This window comes from Macaca thibetana, chromosome 7, assembly GCF_024542745.1.
Source record: "Macaca thibetana thibetana isolate TM-01 chromosome 7, ASM2454274v1, whole genome shotgun sequence".
NCBI lineage: Eukaryota > Metazoa > Chordata > Mammalia > Primates > Cercopithecidae > Macaca > Macaca thibetana.
In genome coordinates, this window is record NC_065584.1 from 60,733,335 (window position 1) to 60,758,759 (window position 25,425).

At 32.1% G+C, this 25,425-nt stretch overlaps 1 protein-coding gene across 2 annotated transcripts in view; it reads left to right on the forward strand.

The window, feature by feature from the left end:
- Positions 1–25,425, forward strand: part of MDGA2 (MAM domain containing glycosylphosphatidylinositol anchor 2) — an 830,171-nt gene that overhangs the window by 775,760 nt on the left and 28,986 nt on the right. For both annotated transcript variants that reach the window (XR_007727541.1, XM_050798601.1), the window contains exons 11-14: positions 11,852–12,029; positions 16,516–16,536; positions 19,783–19,938; positions 20,404–20,562. Coding sequence is in view for 1 of the 2 variants with exons in the window: in XM_050798601.1 (XP_050654558.1) it covers positions 11,852–12,029; positions 16,516–16,536; positions 19,783–19,938; positions 20,404–20,562 (514 nt within the window). In the remaining variant the exon portion in view is untranslated. The remainder of the gene's footprint in view (positions 1–11,851; positions 12,030–16,515; positions 16,537–19,782; positions 19,939–20,403; positions 20,563–25,425) is intronic.

Genomic DNA, 25,425 nt, shown 5'->3' on the forward strand with positions numbered 1-25,425 from the left:
CAAAGTTGTTTTTAGAAATTTGTAGTATTAAAATGTGAATGTACTGTCAATAATTTTTAAATTTCTATTTTTTAACTGTACATTTTTAAGGTATACAACATGATGTTTTGACATAAATATACATAATAAAATGATTACTACAGTCTTGCAAATCAACATATTCATTATCTTACATAGTTCTCTTTTGTTTGTCCATATGTGGGTGTATGTGGTACGAGTACCTAAAATTGACTCTCTTAGCAAATTTATACTATGTAATACTATTAACTGTGGTCCTTATGTTCTGTGATAAATCTCTATCCTTATTTATCCTACATAACTGAACGTTGTACCCTTTGGCCTTCATCTCTCAATTTTCCTCACACTTACACCCCTGGTAGCCACTTTTCCATGTTCTATTTTTGTGTATGTGAGTTTTTGTTTTGTTTTGTTTTGTTTTAGATTCCACATATAAGTGATATTGTGCACTCTATTTCTTTCTGGGTCTGCTTTATTTTACTTAGCTTAATTCTTCTAGGTCCGTCCTGCTGTTGCAAATAGCGGTACCTTGTTTTTTTTTAAGCTGAGTAATATTCAATTGTGTAATCTGCAATTTCTTTATCCATTCATTCATTCATGGACATTGATGTTGTTTCCATATCTTGGCTATTGTGCATAATGCTGCAATAAACCTGGGTGTGCAGTTGTCTTTATAAGTTGGTGATTCCTTCTGGGTAGGTATCTAGAAAAGAGATTTCTGGGTCATATGGTAGTTCGATTTTTAACTTTTTAAGGACGCTTCATACTGTTTTTCACAATGGCTGAACCAGTCTACGTACCCATTAATAGTGTAGAAGTTTCCTTTATCTCCAAACCCTTGCCAATACTTCTTATCTCATCTTTGTTATAATAGTTATGCCAACAGATGTAAGATGATATTTCATTTTGGTTTTGATTTCCATTTTTATGATGATTAGTAATATTGAGCACCTTTTCATCTACCTGTTGACCATTTTACTTCTTCTTTAAAGAAATATCTTTTGTCTTTTGCTTATTTTTGCAGGGTCAGATTATTTGTTTTTTTGCTGTCGATCTGCATGAGTTAATTACATAGTTTGGACATTAAACCTTGATCTGATAATGCGGTTCACACATGATTTTTACAGTTCATTGCTAGCTTTGCATTTTGTTAATTGTTCCCTTTGTTGTACTGAAGCTTTTTAGTTTGATGTAGTCCCAATTGTTTATTTTTTATTTTGCTGCTTATGCCTTTGGTTGAATATCCAAAAAATTCTTGTCAGAGCCAATATCAAGGAGCTTCCACCCCTTTTTCTTCTAGGATCATATAGCTTCAGGTCTTATGCAAAGATCTTTAATCCATTTTGAGTTAATCCGTGTATGCTGTAAGATAAGAGCCAGTTTCATTCTTTTGCATTGGATATTCATTTTCCCACACTATTTACTGAAGAGGCTATTCTCTCTTCATTGGGTCTTCCTGGTGGACTTGTCAAAAATTTGTTGACTGTATATGCTTGAGTTTATTTCTAGGCTCTCTGTTCCATTTGTCTGTATGTGTGTTTTTATGCTAGTCCAATATTGTTTTGATTACTATTGCTTTGTGAATACATTTTTATATTATTTTCTTTAAATAAGCTTATTTTAAAAACATTTTTAATAAAGTCACTTGTATCTTAAGGATTGATGTTTTCTATATTTTCTATGGCTCATTTCCCCACAGATGAGGGTATGTTAATCTGACTGTGACCAAAGTGGCTATTATGAGCCAGAATGTCTCATATTAACTTCTACTACATAACACATTTACTTCTGTAAGTTTAGATAGGAAACTTGCAAAAGTTCAAATATCATTTCATTTTTAAGTCTTAAAATATTTGTTATGATATTTATTATAAGTATTATAAAGCAAGTCTCATCATTTTAAAAAATCCAATAATAAGGAAATGCTTTGGTGATTAAACTGTAGTTACTAGAATCCTATATATGTGCTAGATTTTAAATAATAATAACCTATTCTTTTAGAAACTAAAATAAAAAATTATTTAATTTATCTAAATTTCACCTTCTTATGTCCTATTCATTAAATGTCAAATCTTTTAAACTCTACCAAATCATGAATATAAACAGTATTAGTCAATATAATTTACTTAATCATGATTATAATTCATTATTAAACGTACTGCTAACTATATAACACAGGAAATAAATTATATTAATATAACATGATAAATATGCTCTGCAAGTTAAAAACATTAATCATTCCCTAAGGTAAGTGTTAGCAATTACCTTTCAAATATTACAAAGGGGCAAGAATAAGAAAGGCTAACAAGATTCATTTGAACATTATTTATTCTGTATGTTTTCTGAGATACCATATTTACTCTTTTCTCTTCATTTTTATTTTATTTTTTCTAGAATTATATTTAGAAACAATAATTCTACACATTTTAATAGAAAGGGTTAAAATATAAAAATATAGAAACAATTTGAAGTTAATTATCTCATTGATTTGCTTGGGATTAAATTAACTAAAAGAACATAGCAATCACTCAATAAGTATTGGCTATGTTTTAAATATTCTCACATATCTCTTTAATATACTTTAAACTGACACATTAGGAACATAAAGTCACATAAAATATGTACTAAATATTAAAGACTATGTAAAATGCCAATCTTTGTTTTCATCTTCACTTCAATTTTAGCTACTGTGAAAGCATAATAAAGAACTTACTTTTTTCAAAAGTTCTGTTTTATTGTATGTGTCATAGTTTTTTTGGAACTACATATTTAACTTTGTCATAACACCCTTCATATATGTAGGAAGTTTTAGGTTTGATGTTTTTTCAACTTCAATTTCTACTTTTTCTATTACTTCTATTTATGTGATCACTGAGCAAGAATATTTCCCTTGGTTGTCACTAAAGACCTTGTTCTCTGTGCTTAATGCTTAGTTTTCTTTAAAAAAATCCTTGAAGTATATTTGCAAGGCCTTTCATTTATTTACTGGTGAGCTTTACCAGAGACTCTGCTTTTATAGCCAGTTCAAATCTCTTCAGACAGCAGTGACTCACTAAGATAGGTGAAGGAAGAAAACTTGCTAAACTGCATGGAAGACTGAGAGACCCACTGATGCTGTGGACACATTCAATGCTGTCTTTACCTGAGAGCTGCTGTGTTTGTTTTGTTTTATAATCAGTAACTGATGCTAAAAGAAATATAAATAATACTATAGGGAATTATTTTCAAGATACTCAAAGTTAAATGCAAGTTCAAAGTAGTTTGCTATATAAGTTAAAAACTTTTTGAAAAGGTCAGTTGAGAACTTGACAAATTAACAAATGCATTTTTCTATTCTTGTAATTTTCTTTATTTCTCTCATTACTTAAAATTACAACAGAGAAGGCTAAGGTTTATGGCACAAGAATGGGAAGACTAACCCACACCTGCACAAAACAAGAAAGGTGACAAATGAACTTTTAATAGATTGTATAAAGTCCAAGCAAAAACAGTAGCCTTGAAAACCTAGTATTTAAATCTAATAGAGGTCATGGTGGCAGAAGTGAGCAGGAGGTGGCTAAGGGAGAAAAAGCGTTGAGTTCTGAAATGCTTTATGTCAGGAATAAAAATATCAGGAGCAATTCCCAATGAAAATACAGAGTTCCAGGCATGGGAAAGAGGATTATTTTAGTGTAAGTGAGAGAAGAGCAATAGAGTGGGTCCCATATTCCCTGATAAAGAAGGGCAATAGAGTGGGTGCCTATATTCCCTGAAAAAAGGCATCTACAGCCTACCACAGTAGGAACGAACGATGCCTGCTCACTTCCCGACATGTAGTTAGGGAAGATAGCAAGACTTGCCTAGAAGATCTGAGATCTAGGTCCCACTTGGGGGAGCACTCAAGTAGCATAGTAGGGTAGACTGAGTCAAATTTTCAAGGAATGGGGCCTGGCTAGTTCTTTGCCTTACTGTATTTCTGGGGAAGCTGTCAGGATTCACCAATTCCACACCCCTTCAAAAGAAAAGGCAAAGATAATGATGTTAGACTCAAAGAACTTGTGATTTGCCTAAGAAAAATGCAGACTGAATAGAACTAGTGACTAAAGGCCAAGACAGTTCCAAGGACATAAAAAGTAAATGCTATAGATGCTAGACACTAGAACACAACTAGAAAGACCAGTTGAAATTGACTGAGTTCAAGCAAGAAGTATTTGCCCCACTACCACGCCAGGATGCTTTCAATTTAGACGTAATTCAATTAAGAAGAATAATACAAGATTCCAAAGACCAAAGGCAGACAAAAACTTATAAATATCTGGATATCTAAAAAATACACTGTCACTTCTAAAGGTGTTAATAGCATGAGCAAAGTATGATAAGAAAAATATTTATATGATGTGAAAAGTGCCTACCTACTCAGAAGAATTCTTGCTGAATGTAAAGAAGTTGATACTCAAATTTGTGGTAATGAAAGAAGAAAAGTTATGTAGTTAGTTGAATAAATGTTTGCTATTATTAGTAGAAAATAAAAATAAGATTCATTTAATGCCATGTTACTTATTATCTCCTTTCCCCTAAAAGGGGTTATTAAAACACTAGTGCATCTTAAAAATCAGTGTTACATTTTATTTGGGATTATAGACAATTTGATTTTAATCCATGAAAATGTCATCTTCATGATTTCTTATTCTGTTGGATAATCATTAGTGTGCATGATTTAGGGTCTGTAATACCTGGATTTTTAACATCAGCTATTATTTTTACTATCACTGTGGTTGCTAAACATGAACAGAAGTTTCCTATAAAATGGATATATCAATCTGTCTCTTACAGAGTTACATAAAAATAATTGAAATAAACACACATATATGCCTTGTATTCAGTTGTTGCATTTCCCCTCCTGTTTTAGTTTTCACTTACCTGGTACTTTTCAGTGGAGCTCATTATAGTGGTTAAAAAGATTTATAGTCCAAGAAAAAAAAAAAGGAAAACATGGCCACTTCTATTCCCTTCACATTTCAGAATCTGTTGCAGCCTTCTGCTTTTAAATTAGCTAATTTTGTTTCTTATAAAATTAAGAGAAAAAATTAACATGATTTTTCCTCCTGAGACCTTTTCAGCAATAGCTTTTTATTTATCCTCTGTGGTAAAAATAACAAATTACAGTTTTTAATAAAAAGTCTCATTTTAGGGGACTTGGGGGTTTTTAGGCTAACCTCTAAATCATCTGAATGGAATATACCTCCTAGGGATAAAAGAAAAATTCAATGGATTTTTAAAATTGATATGAAGAAAATAGTTTAACACTTACTTACATATCATCATGCTTATAAGTATGATCTGGGATTGTCATCTGCAGTATTGTTTAGAACCCATCTTCTTGAGAGTTTTCTGGTATTACTTTCAATCAGTGGAATAATATTGCATTTCCTTTTGTGTGTGTGCAAACATTGCATTTAGTTTTCCATTTTTACATTTTGCACAGCTCACTGAGATACAATATGAAGTATTTAATTGCTTATTCTGCCAACTGCTGAAGTATATACTTTCATTACAGCTTACATTAAAGACTTGGAATCAAAGTTATTGCTTTTTTAATACACATATGAAGTTATGGACACTGGAGTTTGTAATAAGTAAGAACATTAATGTATTTCCCGACTAAAATTACTTGAGTAGAACACTCATTATAATAAGAGGAGACCAGCAGTGTCTCCTTTGTGATGTACTACAAATTTTCAGTGGTATTAAACTCTTATTTAAACTTAGTGTTAACATCCAGAAAAGTACACCTTGATTAAACTTGTGTCTTTAGGTAACAGTAAAATGTCAAATTATTCTGTATATATTTTTGTGTGTTTAAATTGATTTTATCTATCTTTAAAAATCATAGCACTTTGCCTATTGTTCATATATATATATAAATCTAAAATTAAGAGACAGTAAAAGTGTCATCATTTATATTATGTTATAGAATTTGAACCTACTGAACTAATAGAAGCTTCATAATACTTAGTATTAACTATGCATTCTTATCTGAAAGATAAGTACTTTCTGTGGAATTAGGTTTTTTATCCTTCACCACTGTATGTAAATTCAGTGACTGTAGGCAGTTTTCACTGAAATAACTTTGATTTTCTGCCCTACTCCTTGGAGGCCAGTTAAATATACATTGTATGCTGGCATTTAATTTCATCATATTTCTATCAAGTTAATGACCAGACATAGTGTATTGTAACTAAATATATAACAGATCTGGTAAAAACAATTAAAGGAGCAATATATTCAGGGAAAACAAAGGAGGAAGTGATACCCAAAAGAGCCATTTTTGGTCTAACCACATTCTGAAGCTGCCACTTAAAGAGTTACCTTAACCTCTCTCTGCCTCAGTTTTTTCATTCATGAAATAGGGCTAAATATAGTTACTACCTACTAGGGTTTGTGGGATAAAGTACATATAATGATAGGTATAAGACAGTTAAAATGGTGGCACATGGTAAAGACTAATAGATACATTTTTTTCTTAATTTTCTGAGCTGAAAATACAAGTTAAGAAGTTATCAATGTAGAGATATTAGAAGAAGCTACTAATAGTAATGAGGTGGTTTAGCAGGACTAATCTGTGCCTCACCAAATGTAGCCTCTGGATTATTTGTATCCAGATTACTATGTGGGAGAGGGGATGCTTTTCAAATATTGTATTTCTAGATCTCATTGAACCATACTTACTGATGGTTGAGACTTACAATTTTGGTTAACAGTGTCGTCCGGTGATTCTCATGCATGCGGAAATATGAGAACCACTAATACAGAGTACCAAAAACACCATATACAAAATTCTGGAGAACATCAACATTTAGAACACAGGAAAAGAAAATAAGGAGTAGTCAAAGATGCAGATGTGGGAAGCAATATGAGAGACAGCACTGTCATAGAATTCAAGGGAGAAAGAGTTTTAAGAAAATTCAGAATTCCTTCTCTCTCTTATTCTCTAATTCTCTTTATTAAAAACAGAGAAACATTTCAGACCTACACAAAAGAACATAATCATATTTTTACATCTACCATTAATCTAAAACAAAACAACAGAAATCACCCAGCGGAGTTGAAGTCCTTTCTTTATCCCACACAATTGCATCATCTTCTTTTGACACTCTCCTAACCTATTTAAACAGTATCTTCAACTCAGTGTTTATTATTTCTCTGAATTTCTTTATTCTTTAATGCATATATATCTATACATCCTCTTTAAAATACATAGTTTAAAAGTAAATTTTATATCTACTTCAAAATTAATTTTAGTTCAATATTACTTTTGTGAAATTTACCCATGTTGATGTATGTGGAATAGGTTCCTTTTTCATGCTATATTTCATATTCCATTTTATGAAGAGTCTGCAATTTGATTATCACCTCTTAAACGATTGAGGTATAGATCATTTTCCATTTTCTATGCCATGAATATATTTGTTTCCAAGTATAAGAATTTACCTGTTCTCATTGTAACATGGCTTTTATTGCCAAATTACTCTCTAAACGTATACCAACTTGCATTTTCATCAAGGATATAACGCAACCTCCGTTTTTCATGGTTTTCTTATATTTCTTTGTGTCTTGTGTACAGAAGCACCAGTTGCCCTTATATTACAGCCTATCTTTTCAAGTCATTTGCATAGCAAACGTCTTTTGAATGTAGTGCCTTCCTCTAGAACAGAGGTGAGATTTGTTTGATGTCCTGTATAATAAGGATGTCTCCTTTTTGGGCAATTGTTGGACACATTTGGTTACTATCAGTTATAAAGACTAAGGTTTCTTAAACTCAGAGTCCTTCAGATGTGATGCATAATCAAGGCATGTGCAGCGTCCTCCTTGGCACATCTGCAGTACTTCTGTGGAACTTCAGAGGTAAGAAGGATCAATGCTAAAATAAAGCTTGGGATATATGCTGAGTCAGTCATTTCATTTGACCCAAGTAGTCTCCAGTCTAACAAGGCTAACTTGTTAGATTATATGTAGGATAAAAATCTCATTTGTTCCCCACCCCAATCCCCTGGTTCTGACATGAACAAAGATTCTCATTGTTTTACATCTATACAAAGCCCTAATAGTTAATTTTTAAAAAGTTTTTGCCTACCTGATGGTAGAAAGTAATATTGTGGTTTTAATCTCTGTTTCCTTGATTCATTGTGAGGCTGAGGCTCTTCTTTAGTTACTTATTTGGGTTTCTTCGTCTATGAATTACTTGTTGTTATTTGGCTGAATTTGCTACTGAATTCTTTTCCTTGTTTATTAAAATCAGTTTTTAATAAAGTCTGGTTAATTGTGTATATTAACATGTGTATACTATCTTCTTCAAACCTCTGGCTTGTATTTTTCCTGTTAATGGTGAATACTGATGAGAACAAATTTTTTAACTTGAAAGTTTATATTTAATTAATTTTAAATTTGATAGACAAATTTATCAGTCTTTTTCTTCATGATTCATCCTTCCCTGTTCTGTTTAAGAAAGCGATATATTGGCCAGGCATGGTGACTCACGCCTGTAATCCCAGCACTTTGGGAGGCCAAGGTGGGCGATTACTTGAGGTCAAGAGTTTGAGACCAGCCTGGCCAACTTGGTGTAACCCTGTCTCTACTAAAAATACAAAAAATTAGCCAGGTATGGTGATAGGTCCCTGTAATTACAGCTACTCAGGAGGCCGAGGCAGGAGAATTGCTTGAATCCTGGAAGCGGAGGTTGCAGTGAGCTGAGATAGCACCATTGCACTCCAGCCTGGGTGACAGGGCGAGACTCTGTCTAAGTAGAAAAAAAAGAAAAACAAAAAGGAAAAGGAAAAAAAAGAAATATATTACCTGAGATCATAACATTTTCTCTGTATTTTTCCTAAATGATTTAATGATTTAAATTTAAATGATTTAAATTTTGTGTTTTAAATTTAATTGTTTAATTATCCTGAGACGGAATTTTATGTATAAGATATAAGGTTCCAATTCAAGTGTTTTTTTTCCATATGCATAACCAACGGAATAGTTTATATTTTTCTCTCTACTGTGCAGATACTCTATAGATTTTATATTTGGGCTTTCTGTCCCATTCCATTATTTAATTTGTCATTTGTGTAGGACTGTGCTAGTAGCACACATATTGTATTTTTTTATTTCCAGAAATGTAGCAGTCAAGACTATATAATTAGGACCAACTTAACCTTCAGAAAACAAATATTTATGAACATATAGTATGTGCATATATGTGAACATATGTGCATATTGTGTGATATGTATATGTGTGTGTACATGTGCATATAGTGTGGACGTGTGTATGTGTGTATACAGAGAGAGAGAAAGTACTAGGTAAAAATACAAGGAAAAATGGCATTCCAAAGTAACAAATAGAATTTCTGCCCAAACTACTTTTGCCCTCAGCTGTTTGCCAACCCAGACAAACTTGAACTTTGATTCTTAATAGTTTGTCACCATTGAGGCAGACAGCAATGAAAACTCAAGACCTTCTGAAAACAAGGGATCTTCTCCACTCTAATTTGTGACACCAAAGAGTTTCACAATCAAAGTAAAAGTAGACCATATTGTTGATGACCTTAGGAGAATGTCAGAAACAACGGTACATCTATTCAGAATATGTCTTTGTCATAGGCCACAGATAACCCCCAATAATAGAATTTTAACCCATATTATCAGCACCCAATGAAAAATAACCAAGCAAATAAAAGGAGAAAAGCCCCATTAAAGAGGATACCATAGATTTCAACTATGAAAAATATCAGACACATATTACAAGGCAATGATGCATACTATATGTATAAATATAGATACATATGTATACTTATACTATATAGTATAGATACATATGTATATAACAAATACAGTTATATATACATATATATCTCTCTCTGAATGTAAGGAGAATAGAAAATCTGTCACAATTGTATAAGCCAGCAAAATATTAATAGCTTAAAAGTGACAATTTACAATAGCAAAGAAAGCTGTGGATTACCTGTTATCTAATATAATAAATTATATACATAAATTTAATAAAGAAAGCTTCAAAGTGCTTGTAAAAGACATTCATGTGTATATGCATATGGAAGGGTAGAGCAAGAGAAAAGGAGAGAGAGAGATTCCTACGTAGATAGCTCTATAGATCTATTTTGGTTTTGTTTTTCCAATTATTATACACTTCATTGTTACTAAAGTACAATTTTAAATAGATTATGTTGAACATTCTTTCTCACTTGTAATTCTAAAAAAAATTATAATATATAAGCATTAAAAATAAAGCATCCTTTACCTTTTTGTTGGACCTTCTTTATCAGATTAATCAAGTTCCCTTCCATTCCTAGCTTGTTCATAATTTTATTATAAATAGGAGTTGATGTTTCCCAAATTTTTCTCCATCTAATAGAAATATGTTTTTTCTTCTTTTACCAGTTAACTATGTTAACATACTTTCTAATGTTAAGCAATTCTTGCATCCTTGCAAGAGAAACAATACTGGATGTAAAACTTGATGAATTTGGTAACAGTACTGTATAATGAATTTGGAAACAATACTGTATGTTAAAACTTTATGAATTTAGTTTGTATGCATATAATTTTTCTTTCTTGTACCATCCTTACTTTTTGGTTTAAATTAAATAATATAGCTGGAGAGTTATTGTTTTTCTTTTTAAAAATATCTGCAAGATTTTATAAAAGATTAAAATTGTTTCCTGAACATTTTGATAACTGTGCTGTGAAATTATCTGAGCATTGTGATTTTTTAGTGAGGGAAGCATTGGGAAATTCATTCTTCTTTTAACATACTACAATCATCCTTTCATCGTCATTACTCTGACACCATTTATTTCAAGGTGACCATCGCTTCCATCTTGCCAAATCCCACGGTAAATTCCTAGCCTTCATCTTAACTTCCCAACATTCTTCTTATGGAGATGTCCTGGTTAACTAGATAAAAGAGTGCCCCTCTCCAGCCTTTCCACTATGACTCTTAATCCCCTTGTGATTTTTTATTTTTCTTTTTATTTATTTTTTTTTTTTGAGACGGAGTCTCGCTCTGTCGCCCAGGCTGGAGTGCAGTGGCGCGATCTCAGCTCACTGCAAGCTCCGCCTCCCGGGCCGACGCCATTCTCCTGCCTCAGCCTCCCGAGTAGCTGGGATCACAGGCGCCCGCCTCCGCGCCCGGCTAATTTTTTGTATTTTTAGTAGAGACGGGGTTTCACCGTTTTAGCCAGGATGGTCTCGATCTCCTGACCTTGTGATCCACCCGCCTCAGCCTCCCAAAGTGCTGGGATTACAGACGTGAGCCACTGCGCCCGGCCTATTTTTCTTTATTGTACATATGACTAATTGAAATTTTATATTATACATTTGTTTATTGTGCCTCTTTTTAATAGACTTGAAAAGTTACGGATTTGTCTTTGTTTTATACTTCTACTGCCCAGAATATATGGGAACTGTTATATATGCAATGCATATGTTTGCTAATGTGATAAAGAGTTGTAAGGATTCAAGAATCTCATATGCCATTAATATGTTAAGCAAGGAGTAGCTAAACTTAGATCTCTCCCGACTTCCAGATCACAGACACTTTGGAATTTTCTCTTACTAAACATTGGTTGATATATTAAATCTATTAAATACCTTTGATCATTTGGCAATTACCTGCAAACATATGCATGCAAACATCTCAAAATTTGTGTCTCATTATAGAAACTTGAACTTTAATGATATGTGTTCGTTAATGTACATTTTAATTTAATAAAATTCAGAATGTGCTTTCAATTTTCTTAGTACCTCTGAAGAACATACTGGGAACATTATTCTACTATTGTTTCAGGCTGGGCAGCAGCGTTGGTGGGAGCAGGAGATTAAAATAAATGGGAATATTCAAAAGGGAGAATTAATTACATATAACTTGACAGAGCTAATTAAACCAGAAGCTTATGAAGTCCGACTGACTCCTCTCACCAAATTTGGTGAAGGAGATTCAACAATTCGTGTGATCAAATACAGTGGTAAGTAGCCTTTTATTTAAAATTATTTATATATCAAACCGTATGGAAAATTTTGGTGCTGCTCTCTACCAAATGTAGACACAAAGTAAAACTTAGCCCATAGACTTTCTGGATCATTAGCCAGTTAACTAAACAAACCAAAACCAAAACCTTAATCACCACAAATGTGACATTTGATTACAAATATAGAGATACAGAATAATTTAATTGTGAACCTATGTGATATAAGCAATGTTTCTTTATTTTTGATCCCACAAGTTATAGTACAATATTTGTCTGCATTTTATCTTTTCAAATTATTAATGACTTTAAAACTTATTAAGAAGTAAAAAAGGATCAAAATGTCATTTTCTGTTTTTTAAATAAAATTAATAGATTTCAGTTTTAGAGCAGTTTAAGGTGTACAGAAAATTGGCAGGAAGTATAGAGAGCCCTGTTTCCCTGACACAGTATCCCCATTATTAACATCTTACATTATTGTAGTACACTGGTAAAAACTGATTAACAAATACTGAGAAATTATTATTAAAATCAGTATTTTACATTACAGTTACTTGTGTTGTACAGTTATATGGATTTTGACAAGTGTATATAATTTCTCCACCATTACAGTATCACACAGAATAGTTTCACTGCCTGAAAAATCCCCATGCTCTACCCATTTCTCTCTCCTTTCTCCAGTTCAGACAACCAGTGATATGTTTACTCTGTCTATAGTTTCTCCTTTTCGGGAATGTTGTAAATTTGGAATCATACAGCATGTAATGCTTTTTAGACTGCCTTATTTCACTTAGAAATACATAAGGTTTCTGTATGCCTTTTTGGGCTTTCATAGCACATTTCTTTTTATCATTGAATAATCTCCCTTGCATAAATGTACTACAGTTTATTTGTATACATATCAAAAGACATCTTAGTTGCTGGATTTTGGTCTTGGTTGTTGGTGGCCATTCATTTTTCGTATTGCTAATGTTAAAAAATGCTAAATGTTTGTGTGTGTGTTAGTCATAGTTTTCTTTTTATTAACTATATGCATAAAATATTTCTTCACTACTTAAATGTCCTATTTGGAGAAAAATAGAAATTAGCGCAGAACTTTGAAAAAGTTAAAAGTAGATCTAAAACTTTTGTCTAGAATTAATACCTCAAAGAGAAACAACCGCAATTAGATATATATTTTTTTTCTTTTTTTTTTTTTTTGGAGACGGGGTTTTGCTTTTGTTGCCCAGATGGGAGTGCAATAGCACGATCTCGGCTCACCGCAACCTCTGCCTCCCGGGTTCAAGCAATTATCCTGCCTCCGCCTCCCGAGTAGCTGGGATTACAGGCATGTGCCACCATGCTCTCCTAATTTTGTATTTTTAGTAGAGACGGGGTTTTTCCACGTTGGTCAGGCTGGTCTGGAACTCCCAACCTCAGGTGATCCACCAGCCTGGGCCTCCCAAAGTGCTGGATTACAGGCATGAGCCACCGCGCTCAGCCTAGATATGTTATTTTACTGTATACTAAAGAGAGAAATATTTTAAAAATTGAAATTTGTGTGCATTTTAGAATTTTAATATTCAGTGTTAGTTGTAGAATTTTCAATGTATTTCAGGTTTGAATGAATCATTATTTAAACAGTCGTATTTTTGTATTGTTTCAGTAGAATATTATTATTATTATATATATTTTCTTGAGATGGAATCTCACTCTGTCTCCCAGGCTGGAGTGCGGTGGTGTGATCTCGGCTCACTGCAACCTCCGCCTCTTGAGTTCAAGTGAATCTCCTGGTTCAGCCTCCCCAGTAGCTGGGATTACAGGCACCTGCCACCACGCCCAGCTAATGTTTGTATTTTTAGTAAAGAGGGGGTTTCTCCATGGGCAGCCTGGCCTCAAACTTCTGACCTCAGGTGATCCACCTGCCTCGGCCTCCCAAAGTATTAGGATTACAGGCATGAGCCACAGCACCCGGCAGGAACATGATTCTTTTTATCATTGATTATCAGAGCTTGACTTAAAAAGATAATAGAATGCTTTGTTTGCAGCTGAAGTTCTCCATTATGTTTACCCTTAAGTATACGTTTCCTGCTTAAGGGGGAAGTAGTGCATACTGTCAAATGTGAAAAATGAAGTAAAACTATTAAAAACTCATTAAAGTTGTTTGTACTTACAATTTTTACAAAAAAAATAAGATGTATAATGTAGAGTGCATTAATATCAATATTTTTAAAAGATGAAGATATTAGGACCCATAAAGTTTCAGTGTCCTGCAAAGTTAAATGACTGTGAAATGACAAACCTGACTAGAATTAGGGTTCACCACTCCATTAGAGAAGATCTTGACTTCTTTGCTAAAGTTAATTGATCATTATGACTTTCCTTAAGAGATTTTAAAAAGTTAATTAGCTCAGTAGTTGTTATTGAAAACTCTGAGGCAACAAACTAAAATGAAAAATAGATGTGGAAAATAGATATTACTTTTAATAAGTTTTCAAAATTGTTTTTACATACTTAGGCATACATGTTAGAATCTCCAACATTGTTATTAAAATTATTTTTATGTAATACAGGTTTGGGCAATGTATACTTTAATGGTTTAGAGGCAATGTACTAGTCTGTTTGAGCTTTCATAACAAAATATCATAGTGTGAGGCTTAAACAACACAGATTTATTTCTCACACTTTTAGAGACTGAGAAGTCCAAGATCAAAGCACTGGCACAGGTAGCTTCTGGTGAGAGCTCTCTTCCTAATTTATAGATGGTCACCTTTTCACCGTGTTTTCTTCACATGTCAGAGAGAGCTCTCTGTGTCTCCTCCTCCTCTTATAAGGACACCAATCCAATTGGATTAGGACCAAGATTAATTTAATCTTAATTACCTCCCTAAAGGCTTTATCCCCAAATACAATCACATTGGGGATTAAGCATTGACATATGAATTTTTGTGGGGACACAATAGTCTATAATATGCATTTATAAAAAATTATACATGCAAGTTCAAATGAAAAAAGAAAAAAATGGACTCGCCACAATATTTAGAAGTTAGATTTGCAAATTTTCACAAAGTTAGCTGCATTTTGTATAGTGAATTTGGTGACTAAAATGTTGGAGGAGAAGTCTCAATTAAAATTCAATCTGGTAAGAGCTTTACATGTACATATGACATACTTAGAACTAAATTATAATTCAAGGATGCTTACATCTTTGAAAGATAGCACATAATTTTAAAAAATTTTCATATTAACTGTGAAATAATTTTAATTTTTATTAATTTTAAAATTAAAATACATTGATATCTTGCCATAAAATTCAGTTGTTATTTTTAGTTCACTTTCAGCTCCTTTTCTATGTTATTCTTTTCATAATTTGCAATGTGGAATGTAGAATCAAAAACAACTACAGTAATGGGAATTGTCCTCTGTATGTAGGGATAGTGAAAATCATTGAAAAACTTACTCTGTTAAAATTTATCATTTGTATATTAATGTTACAATTATATACTAATATTTTTGCCCATCAGACTTTATTAGTATTGCACAAATTTAATAAAGGTGGTTAATGACAACCACTAAAAAAATGACAAGTTCTTCTGCACTGTAGATTAACTGCCCATTGTAATCCTGGGAAACTAAATTCTGCCCATTGTAATCTTGGGGAATTACATCAATGCTCTCTATCATCCAGATTGGAATATTTTCTCAGAATGATAAGTGGTTAATTTATACATACAGATACTTTGGCCCTTAGATGAGAGATACTTTTGTTGATGTGTTAGTTATATTTAAAGTATTTGTTTCTCTTTGGGTGGAAATTCATTGGCACTTGTATTGCAAATATAATTAGTTTTCTAGGAAAAACAATTCTTTTGGTACCCCAGAACACAAAATTTGTTGCTCATCATTTTAAAACTCTGTGTGCATGCACTCCTGTGTATGTATGTGTATATTTTAATGTAATTAGACAAAAAGGCATTGATGTAGCTATTCATTTTAGTACACATATTACAACATATCAGGATTGCTTTATTTTCATATGTGCCTTTAACTTTCTGCTCTATTCTCAGTAGAAGTAGAAATCAGCAAAAAACAGAAGTGGAAATTCTGCTAGATAATTGTTTTCATTGTTAAATCATCTAGATTATAGATTGGCCTAGTGTCAGCCTCAGTTTTGATATCTGAATATTTTTGTTTAGTATTAGTTCAGATATTTAAGAGGTCAGAAACTCTATATCTTGAAAAAGGAACATTTCCTGTACTGTTTAGCATTGGTCTTTTTGGTAATTTGAGGCTGTTATTGCTGAGCTCCAAAGCAGATTCTATTCAATCCTCTAAAACAAAATGGATTGCAGATGTAAATCTCAATGGCCACAGTGGGAAAGATCATTAAGTTTTGGTAAGGAACTATGAGACACTGATTAGACTTTTATTTATAAAAGACATTCGAGCCATGCTAACATTGTTTTTTTGTTTGTTTGTTTGTTTGTTTCTTTTGCTTTTCTTGTAGCTCCTGTAAATCCTCATTTGAGTAAGTATATTTTAACTTACAAAATGGTACTATATTTAATAAATACAAAAATAGAATGTTTATAAATATACAAAGATTGTTTAGTAACTTAGTTGGTTTAAAACACAATGGTTCAGAATCAGTAAAATTGGCATTAAATGTAGATTTTAAATTTCAAAAGATAGGGGTATAAAGACAAATTTTTTAATACTGATAATTGAGGTTTATAGATTTTCCTAAATATTGAAATATGGAGCCATTTACCAACCTGCTTAATACTTGCTATTTCTGCAACTGTGGGATTATTTTTTTCTTTTGTGGGATTGCATATCATTTTTATTGTTGTTACATGTTTCTTTGATTTTCCTTCTTTGAATTTCTATATTCCACTTATAAAAGAGTATGGTTACTTAGAAAGTTGGTGTTTGATGGGTTTAATTGAGACTTTCTTTTATAGAACACTAGCTTACACCCCAATGTATTTGGTTTAATTTAGGTTATGAATTCTGTAAAATTGTTAAATTTGGGGACTTCTGGAAAGTTATTTTTATTTTGTTTTATATTAAATGTTATAAGATGATATGTATCTACCTGAAAAATATTCCCATATATTAAAACTTATCTCTCCCTGGAAAATAATTTTTAATCAACAGAGGATTTACTATGAAGACATATTCTAAAATCCGAGCTATTTATTTGTAATTTAAGGTTAGATTTTTTACAAATTTAAGGACTAAAGAGCATTGCGTCGTCTCTGGGTGCAAAAGGACCACTGGGTATCAGGCTTCTTATTCCTGAGTTTTTATTTTTATTTTTTCATCATATTAGGAAGGATTCAGGGAAAATTCTGCAGACCAAATAAAGCAAAATTTTGAAGACCATGTAATGGAGAATATTTAAAATATCTTTAGTTATTTCTATGTAGCCCCAGAAACTCTGCCAAAATCATGCTGAAATTAGAAAACCAGTGGAAAATTCAAGATCCACTCAATTCTCAGTTCTACATCTTTGTGAAAATCCTGGACTTTATTACTTTCCTACTTATAAATTCTTTTCGTATTTTATATTACATTGGCTTTTGAAAAGTTTGTACAACTCATTGCATGATCATTATCTATCAGATATTCTTTATTCAAATAAACTTTTTAAATGATTAAATGTATTTGCACATATTTATAATTGTCTCTTTTTAAAGTGACAGGACAATCATAAAATTCTTGGGTTTTAACTAGTGAGTTTCATTTTCATTTTACCTGCCAACTTTTTATGAATTTTCTTCAGTAATAGGTTTATTTATTGTAAAGATATATGTCCTTAGAAGGAATCAAGAGCTATTGATGTTGCTTAAGTATCTTTATTTGATTTGAATTATTACACTAGTTATAATATTATAAACAACTTACACCATATAAAATAACCTAAACTATGAAAATTTTTAGGCACAACTGACATTTTTTGTAGTTTTCATAATCTGCATTATTGCTTAATTTTACTATGAAAGATTTAAATATTTAACTCTCAAAAAGTATTGTATGGTTTTTAAAGACAAGATATTTTCTCTTTTTAACCAAGTTCAAATTACAAAAAAAAATGGTTCAACAGTGTTATAAAAATTCATTATACATAATTTTAATAACATATAAAAAGGAAGACTTGGCAGTAGATATATAAACTGAAATCCTTAATCTTTACATTTGTTCTGTAACTCTTTTTTGTGCAGATGTAATATGTAATTAAATAACTGAAAACATTCAAAATCAAACGTTGCCTTTATAGAATTCAAAACTCCAGAGTAGCAACTAATGGAATTTCATGTCATGACTAAAATATCGTTAAAGAAATACATGCATGTATATAAATGCATACACTGCTACACTGCTGTTACCAACATTATTTTTCCAACTGATAGCATCAAAAGGTTATGTCTTGTTTGGTACAAGGTCTGTGACATAAATATGTGTCTAATCAATATTTTATGTATAATATTATTTATTCAGAAATTTATTGATTTATTTATTTATACTCCCTTAAATATGTATATTTCCTGTAACCTGACCTACCCAGAATATAGAATATAAATAAATACAAAGAGATAAAGCAAGTATTTAGTCTAAAAAACAAAAACAAAACATAAACTCATTTCCTAAATTTAAAGGGAAAGCCTTCTGTTTTATTTTTATTTGTAAGTACCAATAATTTTCAATTAATTGGTACATGATCTCAACCAGGGCTCCATTTCCAAGGATATCTGATAAATCTAACCCCTTGTGGTAGGTTGGAGAGAGACTAAAATGGAAGTATCTGTTCTTTAAGTGTTTATATCTCTATGAATTCCAGGGAATTTGGATTCCATTTGACTTTATCATTTAATAGCTGACCTTTGCCAGCGTTTTCTCCTCTGTGAAGCCTCATGAGTAAGGATTATTGTGATTTCATAGAGTTGTTATGAGGCTGAGTGAAATAATATACATTACATTTATTTTTTCTCAAGGATACACACTCTTTAATAATGTATCTAGTGGACCTTATCAACTTCTTTATTTACACCTGTTTTTTCAAGCAGTAAGAAAATCTCTGATACCTAGAAACATTACTACTACCCACATTTCAGGGATAACTGAAAGAGTCTTTCTCTCAACTTGTGTTGGCCCTGAACTCAACATACGTTAGGCATCCAAGAAATCACACTCCTTCTTCAAAGTCTTTAAAAGCTCTTTTAAACTTCATTTCCATACTGAATTTCAAGTATCTGGGAAACCCACATTCAGATAAAGTAGGAAGGATAAATACTTTTCAAAATAATTTGCTATTAGCTTGCCCTAAACACACTTCCATTTATGCAAATGGATATTTGAAAGCATCTCCAGACATGCATGAAAAATTATAAACTTAAAGTATACCTATTTAAAACTACCCTCAGGTAAATTAATAAAGGTAATTTTCCTATTGACAGTTTTGTTTTGGTTGGTTCTGTACTGACAAAATGAAAGTTGGGAAAATTCTTCAGCAATAATTCAAGCATAAATTGTATTCTTTAATTTGAGTTATCTGGATATTTTAGAGAAAAATTGTTTGGTTATTCAATGAGATATTAAATTATTCAATGAGATGTTAAATATCGGTTTTATGTTTAGTTGTAATCTTATTCACTATTATGGCTCTCATGCCATTATCACAATCTTGCATTATTATTGCTATGTAATATTTTATTTTTTCTTATGAAAATATTGCAGTATGTATATTAATTTAATTAAAATTTATCAACAGGAGAATTTCATTGTGGATTTGAAGATGGTAATATTTGTTTGTTCACTCAAGATGATACAGATAATTTTGACTGGACAAAACAAAGTACTGCAACAAGAAATACAAAATATACTCCTAATACAGGACCTAATGCTGACCGTAGTGGCTCCAAAGAAGGTATGAGGGTATGACCTGTTGTGTTCATAGAAATCAGAGACTTTTAAAAATTGCTATAAATATGAAATACTATTATTTAGCCATATACTTGAAGATTATGGAATAAAATATTAAATTTTCCATGCATTATCCATTTAGATATTTATAAAACTTTGTAGATATTAATTTTTTCTCAGAACTCACTGATAGGTATAGTAGAGAGAAGAGGAATTTTTTGATAATTCAAGTCTAAATTTCTAATTTGTCCTCAACTTTTTATACATTTTATCTTTAAATTGGTAGATCATTTACTCTTTGTGTTAAAGCCACTATTAGTTACATATACACATACAGATTTTATAAATGAGATGCAAATCTTCCTATCCATCTTTATTTTGTATGAAAACTATAAGACTTCTCAGTGATTTGAAATTTCATTATGCCTAAGAATAATGTGTTTAAACAGTTTATTTTGTCTGTTTTAAGGTTTTTATATGTACATTGAGACATCACGACCCAGATTGGAAGGCGAAAAGGCTCGACTTCTCAGCCCTGTTTTCAGCATAGCTCCCAAAAACCCTTATGGACCCACAAACACTGCATATTGTTTCAGCTTCTTTTATCACATGTATGGACAACATATAGGTGAGATAGCAATAATTACTGATTCTTATAAAATTAATGATAACTAAGAAGAAAAAAGTTCATAAACACACAGCATTAAAACGATTTTTGGTCAAAGAATGCTACAATTTACTTTTTAAATGATTTATCTGCAAATTGCAAAATAAGATACTAAGAAGTTTTTCCCATCATCTAATTTAGATTAGAATTTGACATTTTAGAGCATCACCTACCTCCCTTTGGAATTCTAAATCAGGTAGACCATCAATTAGTTAAACTCTTTACCAGATCTCATAGAATTGACACAGCATAATTTAGGCTGCTTCTTTCCAAAGAAACTTGCTTCGATAGTGATTTAATGCATATTAATCATGATGAAAAGTAACATTATCATGTTGCCATATTGACAGTTATTTTTAGCACCATCCACCTTTTTGAAATATTGGTGTGATTTTTTTCATGTTTTTAAAGTATGCCAAACACACACCTAGAATGTTCTAGGTCCTTCACAGCATACAAAGATAAAGACACATTTCCTTCCTTTAGAGACCTTGTACAGTAATAGAGGATAAGATTAGATGCACAACTGTGCCAGATAGAGCATGACATTACACTGAGAGTAGACCTAGTAAACTCTGCAGGGAAAAAGATCATGCAGGTCTACCATTCTTTATCTGCAATTCTAAAATCCTGAGAATTGAATATCAATTTTTAAAATTTAATTATTTGACATTACATGTTAGCCTGATATATAAGCTGAACTGATATGAACCTATTTATATTCTCTATCCAAATCAATGTGAACATTTATACCATTTGCAGCAAAAATGTTACTCTTCTTAATAATAGGATTCTACTCCACATCATTCCAGGACATATCACATAATATAAATGATATAATCTCTCACCTTTCTAACATACGACAAAATTCTGAATAATGAAGCATAGAGCTTGAACCAGGGATTGTGGATCTATATCTAGTTAAGGAATGAGTCAGTGCATCAATACAAACGAGAGCATTTCTTTGGGTATGCAAAAGGGGTATGTTTTCAATAAGCAGAGATTAGCACAGGGAAGGTTAAGGCACTGGTAATAAGGAAGTAAAATTTGAGAAGTTAGGATTACATTAGTGTCTTTATATAAATTAATAAAATAATAGTATAAATATATATGATATAAACTAATACAATTGGACACATAATATATATCAGCCACCATATTATTTAAGCTAAGTAATACTCTCAATTAAGTCTGCAAAAGTGAACGTCACTGTCCATCTTTTACCATGGAGAAAACTGAACCTCAAGAAGTTTGTGTGAACTTCCAAGTAAATGGTTGTGCTGGGATTCAAACTCATACCCAACAGTATTAACTAGTATTCTTCATAGTATACTGACAAGCCTAAATGGATAGCACTCGAGTTTTTTTTTGTTTTGTTTTATAATTTATTTTCATTTTTATTTATGAGACAGGCTCTTGCTATGTTGCCCAGGCTGGTCTCAAACAACCTTCCCACCTCCGCATCTCAAAATGCTGGGATTACAGGCATGAGTCATTGTGCCTAGCCAGAAAGCTCTTGAGAAGTTAAACTACTATATACTTGAAATCAGGAGACCTGGGCAGGAACTTGGCTGTAGCACTTAATCACTATAATACTTTAGAGAAATCACTTAAAATGTCTGAACCTTAGTTTCCCTTATCTGTAAAATGAGACTAATAACTCTTATTTCAGAAAGCTGTAGTTTAAGTTAAATTAGGCAACATACATAGTATCTTCAACCAGATGGCAGACACTCATAATCTTAGGTTACTTTGAATCTGAAAAAGCAATAATAATAGCAATAATAAAGTAATAGTCAACATTTATGAAGTATTCATCGTGGGCTAGGATACTTTGTGGATTATTTCTCTTAATTTTCATGATCAACATTTGTGCTTATTAAAATCATTATCCTGTTTCATAGATAACAAAATTGAAATACAAAGAACTTTAGTTACCATGCCCATCATATGGCTAAGTAGTGAAGCCATAATACAAACATGGGAAGGTGGACAGAGTCTGCCTGTTTTATTACTGCGCAGGAACACTTGCTGGAAGATTTTTGCAAGCCTAGCTAAGTATGTGACATTTATTTAGTAGTGGCATGAGTTATTAGATTTTTCCTCAAAAAGCATAATGAGATATTTGATTTAGGGAAAAAAAAACATAAAAATAGGTAAAAATCATTCAGAAACAAAATCTAAACTGGGAAAACTGGGAATCACTTAAAAAACCAATGAAAGGAAACAAATCGCATAATTGCCAAACCATTTTATTTATTGCGGGATTACTATATTATTACTAATGTAGGATTAGCTCAACTCTAGTTCTTCCTTTTTGTCAATAATGTATACTCTATTTCCTCTTTATTTTGAATATATTTCATGTACGTTCCTTCTCCTCTTCTGATTTACATTGGATCACATATTTTAATTGATTTTTAAATAAATATTTCCAAGACCAATATTTTGAATTACTTTAAGTCATAAAATATGTTCACCTTATTTATAAGACTAGATTTTAGGGCTTTATTTTAAAATAATTTTTAAAATACTTTAAAAATACTTTTAATACATCATTGTAATATACTTTTAACTTAACAGTTGTTAGTTAGTCTTATCTTCTTTATTGTCAATGGATGTCCAGTTGACGTTCTGCTAGTTTTATTCTGATTATTTTGGGATAAGGGCAAATTAGGAGGACAGTTCTCCATGTCTTGGCAAACATTTATATTTTGACCCCTGTGTCATTTCTTTGCTTCATCAGACTGAAGGTTGCAGTCTGGGAATCAGGTCTATTACTTGGGTTCCTCTCAGCAAGCTGCAGGCATGGCATGCTGCTTAGTAAAATCTAGGCAAAAATACCTGTTCCAGACATTGAGTAATCAGTTAAAACTAGATGAGATAGTTCATTAGAGAGATCTGCTGGTAGTTAAAACATTCCCTCTTTGCATATATTATTCTCAGACTTTCATTCATCTGTAAACTCAAGAGGCGTTTATAGTCACTGGTTTTACAAATTGTATTTTCAGTTTTAGTCATTCTTTTGGAAATCCAGGTTCAAAGATGCCTTGTCTTGAATTTCTAATAGCCTAATTAAATTTATAACTTCTTGAGTAATTGTAAATAAATCTTGCACTTTTAACTGTGACTAAAAGGACGGTATACCATTGAGAAGGTTCAGAATTATCTAATACAGAAATGAGAAATACCCTACTAAGAAGAGAGTTTCCTCTTTGAACCAAAGTCAAATATGTTGCATTACTTATTCGCAGTATAACAAGTTTCCCCAAACTTTTGTGACTTAAAACAATAAATATTTATTATCTCACAATTGCTGTGGGTCAATACAAGTATAGCTCAGCTGAGTGCCTTTGGCTCAAGGTCCCTTCTAAGGTTGTAGTCAAGTTTTCAGACAAGGGCCCTGCTATAATTTGAAGACTCAGTTTGGGGAGGATACACTTCCAAGCCCACTTGCTTGATTTTTGGCAGGCTTTGCTCTCACAAGAGATTGGACTATAGATACTGATTTCTTGCTGCCTGTTGATTGGAGGCCTCCCTCAATTCCTCACCATTTGGACATCTCTACGGGGCTGTCGCATGACATGGCAGCAGGCTTTCTTCAAAGCAAGTAATCCATTAATAAGAGAGAGAGAATGCATGCCCAGGATTTTTCATAACCTAACCCCTGAAGTGATATCCCATAATATGTGTCTTGTTCCATTTAATGTGACTGTGTTGATAATCCAAGCCCCTACCCAAGGGAAGAGAAATGCACAAGAGTGTTCATGCTAGGACCTAGGTTGAGTTGAGCTCTGCCACACTGGTACAATTTCTTTTTAGTTAAATGTTTCATCAAAATTGATTGAAGAAAAAAAACATGTTTCCAAAGGAAAACTATAATGTTATCCTTAAAGTGCCTGCTGATTTATATGTAAGTGATATAATATCTGGCCATTGATAATACTAAAATATTTTTTCAGCATTCCTGTGACTACTAATGGACATTTCAATTCTCAATGAATCTACTGAATTTCTAATGTTCTTGCAAAAAAAAAGGGGGGGATCTCATATGATATCACTAGATATGACAAAAGCTTATAAAAATAAGTTAAATATATCATTCATTTCTTTAAAAAAAGAATGTGCAATGTAAGGGTCATATCATACCAGGAAATTAAGGCACTTATAAATACATTCACTATACTTGATACGAATGGTTCAATAAAGTTGTGTCTCTACAAAGCTAATTCTACTATGGAGTAAAGCATAGTAGAATTAGGACGAAAGCAAAGGAGTTCAGTAATGAAGAAGCAGGAGAGTGTAAAAGAACTGATAAGTAGAGAGATGTGGGATTGTAGAGGGGCTTATTTTAAGAGGAAAAAGAGGCAATAAAAAGGGTAAGCTTAGATGAGAATTTAGAGCTCTGGTTGGGAAATGAGACTTGAAGAGAGAAACTGATGCCATTTCCACTAAAGTGGGAAAAAAAGAATTAAGTATTAATAGTAACATAGCTTCTGATAGATTTCTAGCTGCAATAACAGCAAGCTAACATGAAAGTTGCCTTCCTAACAGTCTCTATTTTCTCTACAAAACAGATACAGATGTACATGTTCCAAGAGGAGATAGCTTTAGGAGAGTGGTAAATGGGAACACAAAGTAACTGACAATATAGACACAGTTGGAGAGGTTGGAGATGAGGACATCAGTCTTTAGGTTTCTGAAATGCATTTTGGAATATAATGGCCAGTTTGAGTCTCCATCTGTGCATAGTACTACATTTCGCTTGTTAACTGATTTTCTTGCTGTCTTTTTAGTCCATAGCTTCCAGGGTAAAGATCTTTC